We start from the raw sequence: 13,480 nt of genomic DNA on the forward strand, positions 1-13,480 counted from the left end.
AATTTTTGTGTGAAGTAAAGTGTGACCACATAAATAAGTTTTATATAAATATTTTTGTAGCACATTGGAGTTTAAAAGTATTTTTACATATTTTCATAATAATAATTATAATCACAATGTCAACATGTTTTGTATTTCCATATTTGTAAACTAACATTTCTTCATTCTGTAACTATAGATTATTTTTTAATTGTAAGCAATTGTCTCTATTTCTTTTCTTTTCTTTTAAATATCATGTATTCTTTAACTACATACTAGCTTAGCTTGCTAGCAATAGTGTTGCGGCTAACTGTTAGCATGCTACAACTATTGTATTGTAGTTTTTGCAACAACTCTATCAACAACTGTTTCATGAATTTAGATGTAGTTTTAAACTCCAAATTTAAAATAATTTCACATAGAAAATTGTTTGCTAATTGCTATTTTTTAAGTTTTGAAGTTAATTGACTGGGAAAATATAACCTAGTTTCAGAATTGTGCTGCCAAGTCTGCTACCATTGGTGGTTGTAAATACTGCAGTCTCTTTGGCAAAATCACTTTGGAAAAGAAAGACAAATAAGAGCCGACCTGATGGTTTGGCATGCTCTTGACATTGACATATTTCTGTTTTTTGCAGTTAAAGAAAAGACGCTCTAAGTTTAGAAAATAAAAACAGAAAATGCCTTCTTTTGTCTTTAACCTGTTTTAACAGTTCGGAAACTTTGCCTCGCTGTCATACAGCTTCCCAGCAAAATGTTACTCTGCACCACCCCCTAAAAGGACAAATGTTATGTGAGATCTAAACAGGCTTTTATTTGAGGATTTTTGCCCAACATTTATCTTCCCTCACTGCTCTTTCTGTGCAACTCTGAGAGTGCATCTGAACACCTTTTCAAACAGTCAGGTAAACCTTCCCTTTCTAAAGTGTCACCAGTCGTCGACAGCAGGTGAGCAGTGTTGAGATACCTGACTGGTTGCTCTTGTCGAGGTTTTCTTATCAGGGCCCAGACTTTGTTTCCCTGCCGTTCCATGTTTAAGCCTCACCTCCTGCAGAGACCGGTGTTTGTGGGAACAGAAGATGTAACAACCTTCGGGAGGCAGCTGGGTGATAACTCAGGCCGACAGATAAACAACACGCCTTGTCAAACTCCTCTTAAGCAACAGTTTAAACCTCTGCCTACTCACTTTGCCTTTCTGGCATCATTTTAAAAATATCATGACTTGAAGTGGGGGCAATAAAAAAGAAAATGTCTTATTCATACAAATGGTACTCAAAGAGTGAACTCTAGCTGACAAGGAGGCTCAGCCTGTGTCCCGATCATTATCCCATCACTTATTGTCTAATTCATGAAGTGTTTCTTTGTAATATTACACAACTTTTGCCATTTTCACCGTCATGTGCCACTTATTGACAGCTAATTCAGCGTCCATCTTGCATCCTACCTGACCTGTTAGTTCTCTCCAGAAAGAAAAAGACGGTCTTATGGAGTCATGTTTTGCCCCTTTCTCTCTTTTAATCTTCTTGCATTTCTTTGTTGAATCAGTATTTGTGCACATTTAAAATAGCTGATGTGTTTATAACTGGGCGGCTGTAGCTCAGGAGGAAGAGCAGTCGTCTTTCACCTGTAAAAGTTGGGACATCGATTCCACGCTTCCTCTGACTATGTGCCAAAGTGTCCTTGGGCAAGACACTGAACCCCAAGTTGTCCCCAATTGGCACATCGGGGTATGTAAGTCGCTTTGGATTAAAGCGTCTGCTAAATGACTGTAGAGTAGAGTAGAATAGAATAAGTTTTTGCTAGCATGTGACACAAAACTTTGATGCGACGTTATGCAGCATCGATATCCGAGGTATATAAGTTGTATAGTGCGGTTTTTCAGCCTTGAGACACTGCTGGGTAGCAGCAGCTCCAGAAATGCACATGAAAGAGGTCCCTGTTTCATTAAATAAGTCTGGAACGTGGAGTTTTAAGGTCAGAAAGTCACGTAATACGTCTTTAAGTAAAATGCCTCAGAAGTTGTTGGACTTAAAGTTTAATAAACTTAAATGATCAGAGCAAATACAGCAGTGTGACTCAGGCTTGGCTGGACTCATGGTTGGATTATCGAATAGGTCCCTCAGAAGGTGGCACAGACATGAACCCCCCCCCCCCCCCCCCCCCTCCTCGTTCTATCTAGAGGAAGAAGACACCCACACTGCAACATGAAACCAACCTCAGACCACACAGCACTCCTGTTTGTTGTTCTTTCTGTCTCTGTATCGTTTGAACATGTGACAGTGTATGTTGCAGATGTTTGCATCATTTTGGATCTCTGTGGTTATTTCTGTCTCCTCTGGACATTTGTGCCTTTTTTAGAAGTTTATTTTTTTATATTTTCCTGCCACTACATTGCAAACAGACTGTGTCTGTACTGAACCTCGGTTTGTGGTGATTTTCTATTCCTTTTTTTTTTTTTTTTTACTTCTTTGAGATTTCACATCTCATTCGCTCACATTGTGTTCAAGCGGCCATTTGGCATCATTAACTTTTGGGTGCTCTCGCCTGCACCTGGTTAGTCCATCTGTACGGCCAAAGTCTGAGTTGTCAACACTCAAAAAAACAGAAGTCAGAAGTTTTTAACCCAGCAATAAGCCAACTCCCTGAAAAATGATAGACAATGAACATCGTGGCTTAAAATACATCTACAGACACACAAAATTATCACTTAAACACACATGTCAACACACACTCTCTACCTGTTCATATCTGGTTTCTATAAATAACCTTCTGCTGGTGGAACACGACAGATGGCTCTGCTGAATATTTAATAACTAAATGGAAAAAAAAATCCATAAAATGTCATTTCTTTGCATTAAGATTAAATGATTTTTTCCTTCTTTCACTGAGCTCAGCTCATTTTCTCTTATGAAACTCTCAGTGTGGTAGGCCGCTAGATTGGAGTGAATCAAATCAAAGAATCATTCATAATGAAAAATGTGTTATGTGTATTCTTTTTTTTACTGCATATTAAAAAGAGGGGATACAAACATACATCAGATACTGAGGAATAAACCCATCTGCAGGTCACCTGTAATAATCACTGTGAAGAAAAACATCAGCTGTTCAGTAGTGGAGTCATGACAAAATGTACAGCTGCGTTTGATGCAGCTGAAGGATCATTACTGTTTCATCTGCTCATAGCTGAATATTTTCACCCTATAAATGTGCAAACAAGAACAGCCGTAATGCATTTGTTCACTGAAATATTCATAAACTAGTTTGCTGAATTCCTGATTATTCCAGAAGTGTTTTGGATGACAGCAGCGAAACTCATCTGCATGACTGAGCTTTGCAGGGGTTACAGCAGCAGCTAGAGTATAGGCCAACAGACTGGATGTCTTCTTCTGCAAGTTTGCGGTTGCTACTGTGCTTTAAAAAAAAAAAGAAAAACATATTCAATGCATTAAAGATGCATTTAATTAGTACATTAAAATAACTGGTTGGAAACTTGGAAATGTTATTTTAAAAAGTTAATAAGTTTAGGTGGAAAGTTCAGGCACAGTATATGGAAATTGAATGGATGGATGGATGGATGGATGAAAGTGCAATCTTGTGGCTGAGATGTGTCAGTAACATGACTGGTTTGGTAGATATAGTTTTGTTTAGCCGTAGCCATGATGTGTTTCCATGTTGTTTGCCTATAATTTATTCAACCAAGGAGCTTTTTAAACCTTGGTAAGTAATGCTCATAACCAACCACAGCTGCCATACTGTGCTGGTGCTGTTGTCATGTAGACAACAGAAAATGGTGTCCATTAAGATGGTTGTATTTTTTTTGTATTTAAAAAACACACTAAATGCACACACACACACACATATATATATATATATATATAGTTCTATATATAGTTCCCTTTCTTTCATCTTTCACCTATTTGATCTCATGCTATATGTATATACACACACACATATATATATATATATATATATATATATATATATATATATATATATATATATATATATATATTCATTCATTCATTTTCCGAACCGCTTATTCCAATTCAGGGTCGCGGGGAAGCTGGAGCCTATCCCAGCCGGCTTTGGGCGACAGGCAGGGTACACCCTGGACAGCTCGCCAGTCCATCGCAGTATATAAATATATATATATATATATATATATATATATATATATATATATAGTTCTCTTTCTTTAGGTCCCTTCTGTCTCCTGTCTCCATGTAGGGTTGTTCGGTTAACAGTGTGAAGATATGTCATATTTTTAGATATGAACAAACAACCTATCTGCTTATTTCATTAAAAGATTTAGTGTTCTCTGGTAGCTGCAGAGTTGGTGTCAGCGGCTGCCTGTCTGCCTTTGAACCAGAAAACTCTTCATAATCACATCAGAAAGTGGGAGGAAAAGTGCATAAATGTGCAATCGGGCTGAAAACTAGTTTATGAGTGACCCACACTAACGCCTCTCTTATGCTTAAGTCTGCTTATGCACTAAATACAAAAATGTTCATTTGGACAATAATTCTATGCTCATGTTCAGCAGGAAAGCTTATTTCTAAAGGTTTTACAGTGTCATTCTTAACTTTTCTTGAACCAGTGATTACCCCTGAGCAGTTCAGAAGAAGAGCTAAGAAAACATTTGTTGAATCATGGTTGATAAGTCAGGGGACCGAAGATGAAACAAAGGCGTTTGCTGCGCTCAGGATCTCCGGCCAACGATCAATGATTTTAAAAAGCCATAGAGACAAAGCTCAGCTCCATTTTATACGACATTCACCTTAAACTTCTAGGTTTTTATGTTCTTTTAAGCTGCAGTTTGAGCTTAATGACTCTGCAGTCAATTTAATGTGTTCAGGTCCAACCAGGAATTCTTAAAAAAAAAATGCATGGAAGTCAGGCTGGGATGTGTTTTTATACAACAGCAGTCCTGCAAGAGAGCTCACACTGACATTTTTTTCCAGTGAAATATAAATATCATTTCATATTTCTTTCATTACAGCACATCTTTGAAAGCATGATTAATGCTGATTTCTTTGCAGTCTGGTAGAAGACAGAGCACTCGGCGGCTGAAGCTATGTCATTTCAACTATCAGCAGCACATGCAGAACCAGGCTACTTTCTGATTAAGGCTTTGATTATTTGACAGGGTTCATTTGTATCAGTCAATATGTAAGATGGATCCGTATTTTAATGAAGATGTGAGGAGACTTAAATGATCTCTCAGTCAGGAAAGCTGACCTGCGGATCAAGATAAATCTTTATTCCGTTGTAGTACGCTAATGTGAGAGTTTCTAATATCTATCCCTGTTAATCATATTCCAAAAAAAATCAAATATGACATTTTTTAGCCTGGTGATCTCCCATGTGTGATACTTATCTAAGTGTCTTCTTTCCTCTGCAGGAGGATATCAAACTCCTGGCTGAGCACCGGTTGGTTCACTATGACCATCGCCCTGGAGCTCTGCGACAGGATCAATGTGTATGGGATGGTGGCCCCTGACTTCTGCAGGTGAGACTGTGGATATGAATGCAAATCAGGCAAACCAAGGGTGACATCTAAGATCATGTTAATGTAGAATCGTATATGCAGGCGCTTCAAAATTCACAGCAGCACAGGCAGCTGATATATATGTACAGGCAGCTGATGATAAAAATGTGTGTGCAGCAGGAGATGTCTGTGGAATGAAGGCGAGTCAGTAGCTCTGCTACTCAGCCTTCCTTTGTTTCCCACGGCTTTGTCACACCGTTTGTGCTGTTACATTTTACCTGCTTTCTGCTACATTCATCATCCCCACAAGAAGCTTGGCAATATTTAATTCACTGCAGTGCAGCATCAACTAAACTACTAATTCCAAAACACAATACTTATTATTAGCTGGTGAGGTCACGCACTGCAAATTCTAGGAAAAGAAAGCTGCATTTTTGTGCTGCACTCGAAATACAATGTTTCCTTTTTTTGTATTTTTCATGTTCTGCATAACTCAGAATGGAAATGCAGATTTGAGAGCATCCACCCATGAACTAGAACACATTTACACACTTGTACAAAGACATGTTTTCCTTGAGTAATTCCTCTTCAAAATATACTTCATATTTTTAAACTATTTTTTCACAATAGATAGATAAATAGATGGATGGATGGATGGATGGATAGACAGACAGACAGACAGATAGATAGATAGATAGATAGATAGATAGATAGATAGATAGATAGATCGATCAATAGATAGATAGATAGATAGATAGATAGATAGATAGATAGATAGATAGATAGATAGATAGAAAAATTTTATAATGGATTATTTTTATTTGTTTGAGGAAAAAAAAAAGATTTTTTTTATCAAAAAATAAAACAATTTTAAAATTGTGAAGCAAGAAAATCCCGATTTTTGATTTTTTGATTAGATTTTCCCACCCCTAATAGATAGACAGAGAGAGAGAGAGAGAGAGAGATGGTTAGAGGACAACTTTTTCATTGTCCACCTGTTTCCGTCTCTGCTTCTCCTGTCAGAATGTAACAACAGACAACTGATTCATTCATTCACTATCCTAACAGCTTAATCCGATGAAGGGTCATGGGGAAGCTGGAGCCTATCCCAACAGTCTTCGGGCGAAAGGCGGGGTACACCCTGGACTCACCAGTCCATTGCAGGGCACAGACAACTCTAACACAGAATATATTTTAGATAAAGAAAATAATACAGGTATCTGAAGTGAAGTGAAAATACAGTTCAGTCAAGGATTCAATATATCTTCATAAATTCATGAAACAAAACCAATTTTGTGCAATCTGAATATTTTTGGGGGGAAAAGAAAAAGTCCTAAGCTAGTAAAAACCCAAAGGCTTTGATGTCTTGTCATCTGTTTGTAATCTCTGTGTTTATATGACGTAAGAAATTGGAGAATACTGTTTTTACTAACTAAAGACTAAAGGAGCTGACTGTGAGCGTCACAATTAATGTAGCTGAAAATGTTCAAAACGACATGAAAATCTCCAAATATCTTGAAATTCTTTTTTAATGGCTTTTAAATGTCATTGGGAATATGCATAAAACCGTGAAGATGCCTCCACATCATCTGCTACAATGAAATATGATGATAAAAACCTGTCAAGGTCAGCTCTGATTGTGGGAAAAGATATCTAAAGTGGAGAGGCGGGACTAATCTGCATATTTACAGATTGCTGAATCTGAAATGAGGCCAAAGTGTAGCGTACTGTGCAAGAACCAGTCCAGTCCTCATTTCCTTGATCCAGGGAATAGGAGCAGCAGATCATGCAAACATAAACAGAAATCCAGTATATAAAAAATAGTTTGTTCATTTCTAACAAGTTTTTAAGTCAATATTCGACCTGAACAGCTTAATTCTTAACACAGCTTGAATCTTTAAAGTCAAGTTTTCCTGCAATTCTTTTCATTTTTTTCTTCAGGAATAATTCTCCAGACTTATTGAAGGAAATTTCAAAGCTCTTTTTTGGATGTTGGCTGCTTTTTGTTCTGTTCTCAGTCAAAATGATCCCCTATTGCTTCAGTAAAGTTGAGTTCCAGGCTCTGGAGAGGATTCATTTCTCCATCAGACATGTTGCCGCTGATTTTCAGTCCAGTTCATGCGTGTCATTCCACACACCTCAGCTTTTTCTCCCCGTTTCTCTTCCTTAAAAATGGCTTCCCCTGCAGCCACCCTTCCATGCAGACCATTTCTGCTGAAGCTTTAGTGAGCAGTAGATGCATCTCTCAGGTCATCTGTCAAGTGTTTCCTGGACTTTTTCTTTCTTTCTTAATGGCATCGCTTGCAGTTAATGTTCATCTCCTGCAGACAAACAGATTCTTGTCCGGTTTCCTCGCTGCACACTGAATATGCTGAACGATGGGCTGAATGAAAATGAGTGAAAAAGCAGTGTGGACAGTAGTGTCCACAGCAAAAACATAGAAGCCCTGGAGAGCTTTAGTTTACATGGATATCTGGTTGTTTTGGCACAAAAGATACAGAAATGACGAGTATTTTGCACCGTATTTTAGCATTAACTAGACATAACAATATAATAATAATCAGCAGAGATGCAAACTAATACAATAATTCTTTGTAAATGTACTGTCGTCACGGAAAAGAAACAGTTCTAATTTTCCATTTTAAAAGCATGGAAGAAGTGTGGAGAATCCTTTCTCCTTTGATCCAGGAGGGCAATGTTCACATTTTCCTGGTGGCTACGCGGCACCCAGTTTCAGACCGCTGTAATGAGAAACACAATGAACACAGCAGAGAAAGTCCATGACCAGGACCCCGTGTGAGAGACGCTCTGGGATACGGAGCCGTTTCTGACTCCGTCTGGCAACCAGCATCGTTAACAGGCTTTATTGGTTTGATTTACAGCTCACGTCTCACTCGTCTGAGCTGGCACTTTAATTGGAAGATTTTATTGAACAAGGAGCAAAACTTATTAGATTTTTCAATAAAAGAAAAACAACAAAACAAACTGGATAATGTTTGTTATATCCTTGACTCCGTCTCTGATTGATTAAAGAATCATTTTTTATTCGAGTTTAAGGGGAAATTCAGTCTCGACACCGGTAACGAGTGAACACTGGCTCATATTTGGTGAGAAATGAATGCCTGATTCTTCGTGGATCCTTTGAGTTCTCATGACAACTGAAGTCTGAGGATTTTACTCTAAGATCTGAGGATTTAAAAACAAGACTCTTCAGATGTCATGTTGAATGTACTTTGCTGACATGGATCTTATATATGTGTAACGACAGGGCATTAATAACTAACCAGTAAATATAAATGATGCATCTGGTGTGATACTGGAGACATCTTTGTATGCCTCTTCTGTCTTCTGTTCTTCACTTTCGCTCTTAAGAAGTAAATGAATTGTTCTATTTGAGTTTGAAGTGGTGCATGAGTTCATATTGATTTTTTTTCCTTTTTAACTCTTAAAACTACTGCATCACTGGAACCATAATATATATTATCAACATTTTCTCAGGAGCAGTAGGGTATGACTGTATGAAGTGAACTGTGATCAGTAACGTACCTTTTAGGTGGTCGACATTCCAGGTGACCTCCATTTCCAGCCATTTATATTCCATCCAGGAGGTTTACAAAGTGTAGTGTTTGTTTATTTATTTATCTATTGATTTATTGATTTATTTTTGTCTTGTCCAGCATTTAAGCAAGCAGAATGATGATCTGGATGCTGTGTTCTGCTGGGCAAATTTACTTTGCCAAGGGGAGCATTATATCTATGATGCTCCCCTTGGTATTCTGGATTCTTATTTTATTTTTCTATTTATTTTGTATATTTGTATTACAAAGTTTGTATTGCTGAACCGGACCAGAGAGGATAGAAGAGGGACAGAAAGAGAATCGAGAAGAAGAGAAAACAGGGAAAAAAAACACCTTGTAGAGAGAAAAGGAGAAAGAAAAAGAAAGAGTGGTGTAGTTTATTCTGAGACTCTATTGTAATCCACAAAGAGCGAACCATGATAACATATCTCTTTCATAATGTTTTTTTTACAATATTTATTTAATATAATATCATTCTCATTTTGCAAAGACGACTCCATTTTGGCCCAGAAAGGATGATGAAGCAACTTCCTGTCAAATTTTCAACCAATTTAAATGGTCATTTTTTACACACTTCTCTGTGTGTGGAAAGATTTGGGAGTGTGTGAGAAGATGCCGGGGAATGACGTGAAAACTGTGTGTGTGGACTGAACAGTCACGGCTCCATGGCTTTTCACCGAAAGCTTCAACAGTTTCAAGTCGGTTTAGCAAGACGTGGATGAAAACAAAGAAACAAAAAGCCCATCAGTCACTTCGCGTGGAACAAAAAAAAGTCTTGACTGCTGTGCAGTATAATTATTTCCCAAACCTTTGAGAAAATGTGACGTGGAATGCATCGAGCGCTACAGCTGTCAAATATATTTACATTTTCAGCAACGCAGCCAGCTTTTTTTGTTCAAAAAGCAAGTGGAAACACAATGTTGTCTCCTCTCTCTAACTCAGACGTTTGCCTTCACCTGCTGCAGAAGCATTTTTTAAGACATAAATACAATTTGCTGGACGACTTTTATCATTTTACTCACATTTGAAATGTCTTGGAGTCTAAATTATATACATTCAGAGTTTTTGTGGATCGGCCACGCTCCCAGAAATGCCTGTAGGCTTATTTTAAGACATCTGTGGGGGAGATGAACGTATACAATGAGACGATGATTAATACATGATGGTAAATGACTCTATGGTCACAAGTGCTGCTGATAAAAATGCTGATATTGAGCAAATGATGAAACGTCTCATGAATATTTCAGGAGAACCTGGCATGTTTTGACAGATGAGTCATTAAAAGTCTTAAATTGTTTTAAAATACACAGACAATCACATCTTGGTTCATCACTGTCCAGTTTGAGTGAAAAATGGAAGAATTATTAGAGGAAGCTGGAACATCAGTATTTTCCAGGTTAAGAAACAAAGTGGGTTCAGAGTGTGTGCTGGTGTGGTGATCTTCTTATGCAGGTAAGTCTGGTGTTCAAGATCTACTATCCTGCAACTTGTACATGCATCTGTTGTCCAACACACCTGAATCACATGGCTGCTCTCATCCACATGTCTCTTAGCTCTGCAGAAGCAGGACATTATTGCATCTAAAAGCTGCAGGATGGTAAGATCTTCAGGACCGGACTTGGGCGGCCATGTTCTCATGTCTGTATAACTTTGTCCTGTTTTCAAACTGACTGTCTCCTTGCATGAAGCAACATCTTCCCAGCTTGCCGATCTGCTCATCTGCATCAGCATTCAGGGTTTGTAATGTGGAAAGTCTGAAAGAGGGTGAATAGAGTAAAAGCACACCCAGAGGTCAGCTTTTTTTTTTTTTTTTAAATACTTCATTTTTTCATTTTTATAAATATAATATTTCACTGAAAAGCCCTTTTAGATGAATGTGTGAAATGGTGACATACAAACTTCTATAAAAACCAATGCATTTTATTATTCATGTTCAGCTGAAGTCAAGCCTTTTAAAACAGTTTTTTTATTTTATTTCAAAGTAATCAAACCAGCTAAATGGATCCACACAGGCTTTGCAAATGACAGACAACCTCCCTTCTTCACCTTGAAATGAAAAACACTTCATGGTGTCACATGAAACTCAAGCGATTCATTAAAGTGCTTTTAAAATGTCATCCGTCTCCCCTCTGTTTGCATCCATCCCTCTGCAGGGAGCCTCAGCACCAGTCGGTCCCTTACCACTACTACGAGCCGCGCGGCCCAGACGAGTGCGCCATGTACATTTCACATGAGCGCGAGAGGCGAGGAAGCCACCACCGCTTCATCACAGAGAAGCGGGTGTTTGCCAACTGGGCACGGACGTTTGACATCCACTTTTATCAGCCGGACTGGAGCCCGCCGCCTCTCCCGGCCAACCGGACACTGGAACGGACGACTCCTGCGGCTCCACAGAAGACGTGACTGGTGTTGGGGTGAATTTAAGACTTTAGACATTGAGGAGTGGGAACATTTTGCACTGAGGGGCAACTGGATCCAGAAAATATACAATGAGAGGGTGAAATGTGAGAAAAGAAGAATAAAACACTACAGATGTGGACTGAGTCTTCATCCTGCTGGACAATGGTTTTTTGTTTTTGTTTTTTTTTTGTCACAAAGATGAACCAGTTCAGAGTTGTAAAGTGAGTTATACATGAAGCCAAGGTTATCATACACTCAGTGCATGCATGCAGTGTTTTACTGTGGACTCAGCTGGTCTTTGTGCATAATGTGAGTTAGTACACATTTGTTGACTGGAGGGATCACAGAGGATGCTAACTTGAGTTTAGTTTCACCATACCAGGGATTCTCACTGTGAGACACAACACAAAACTCCCTGAAGCTCTGGACCCAGAATAAGATGAGTACAAAAAAAAAAAAAAAACACCTTGAGTTAAATACTGTGAATCATCTCTTCAGTTGCTAGATTTTTCTGCAGTTTTCAAAGATTATGCAGGTTGATATTCTGTGGACCCCTGTCTCGTGCAACAAAGGCTCCGTCTCTTTCTAAGCAGTTAAAGGAAATCTATTTCCCCGACTTTCATTTACACCCCCTTTTTCACAAGCGTGCATTGTGAGCGTCGCTCATCCAAGTCAAAAGTCTGCAGCATCCGGATGACTGACAGGTGTGTAACAGCGACTGGTTGGTTTCATCCTGTGTGTGCCCTTCTTTCAGCGCCGTACGTGTATGTCATAAGGCTTTGTTGCGCCTGTCAGCAGGTAATAGCGCGATTTATTTAACCACAAGCTGGATTTTCATGTAAAAGCACAGACATGTCAGACAAGACAAGTCGGAGATGAAGATGGAGAGCAGGGGTTCAGCCGCAGCATCCATCCTACTATATTCCATGAGCCTGAACCACATCGCAGGGGGAATGACACCGTTTCAAGGAACACTGCCTTTTTTTTTTTTCTTCTTCTTGTTTAACTGATGAGTATGTGATCTGACACTCTTGCTCTGGACTGTGTTTTATGGGCTACTTCTTCTGTGTCCCCATGAATAAACACCAGGTGTCAGTAAGGAAAAAGTGATGAGACACAAAGTTATCTTAATGATACATGCTGCTGCTACGTCTCTATTGATTTTGCCTGCATCCCTGGAACATTAGTAATGAGAAGACAGGTGCTGTGGGTCAGATACATCACGACAGCATGTTTTACGCGACATGACTGCATCTCATACATCGTAAAGAGCCGCAGCCCGGCTCAAAGTTCTGCTCGTGAAGAAACGTTGCAAAGATAGCTTTGTATTTTCCAGTGATATGACTCTGTACCGAAGTGTAAAATACTTGAGTATTTGTGACTTTTGACTAAATCTAATCATGATGAGCTGGTTAGGACTGTCGCTGCTGGTGTTTCGTTTATTAAATTGAAATTTGGGATCATTTCAGACTATTTTCTTTTAAAAGCAGCGATCCAAAATAAAAAATAAAAAAAATAAACAAATGTGGTCAAACATTGTAAAGAGCAGAAAAATCTTCATATTTGGTTTTATTTTCTAGCGCCTAGCTTTACAAGTAAGTTATGTTGTAATACATGTTAAGGGTAAAAATATTCACTTGCTTGCTGAATATAAGTGGGAAGGATTAATAACACCTTTCTCCTGTCTGCGGCTGGTTAGCACAAACTCAGAGGGCTGAAACGCGAGACCATTTGCTCCACTGCCTCCTGACTTCGGGGCATTTTTGAAAACGTTTGAGATATATTCTAGCACATAAATCTCACAAGATACCAAATGTGTCATGCTCATGAAACATATAAAGTATAATTTGACAACGTCTGACAGAGTGAAAGGACAAATTTGAAGTCGTTTTATTAATCTTCTCAACAAGAAAAAAAAGCAAAATGTCACAAATGTCAGAACAGCTTTAAACAATGGTGATGGGACATGCACAGCTATCTTCGGATAGACTAGTTACAATCATGATATACTGCCAATTTAACATCATTTTGTAACG

At 38.5% G+C, this 13,480-nt stretch overlaps 1 protein-coding gene across 1 annotated transcript in view; it reads left to right on the forward strand.

The window, feature by feature from the left end:
- Positions 1 to 11,447, forward strand: part of st6galnac5a (ST6 (alpha-N-acetyl-neuraminyl-2,3-beta-galactosyl-1,3)-N-acetylgalactosaminide alpha-2,6-sialyltransferase 5a) — a gene marked incomplete at both ends in the record, with an annotated part of 91,551 nt that extends 80,104 nt beyond the window's left edge. Inside the window, 2 exons of the mRNA XM_079243751.1 lie at positions 5,380 to 5,487; positions 11,198 to 11,447. Of these exons, the coding sequence (XP_079099877.1) occupies positions 5,380 to 5,487; positions 11,198 to 11,447 (358 nt within the window). The remainder of the gene's footprint in view (positions 1 to 5,379; positions 5,488 to 11,197) is intronic.
- Between the last annotated feature and the right edge of the window lie 2,033 nt (positions 11,448 to 13,480).

This window comes from Telmatherina bonti, assembly GCF_933228915.1.
Source record: "Telmatherina bonti genome assembly, chromosome: 7".
NCBI lineage: Eukaryota > Metazoa > Chordata > Actinopteri > Atheriniformes > Telmatherinidae > Telmatherina > Telmatherina bonti.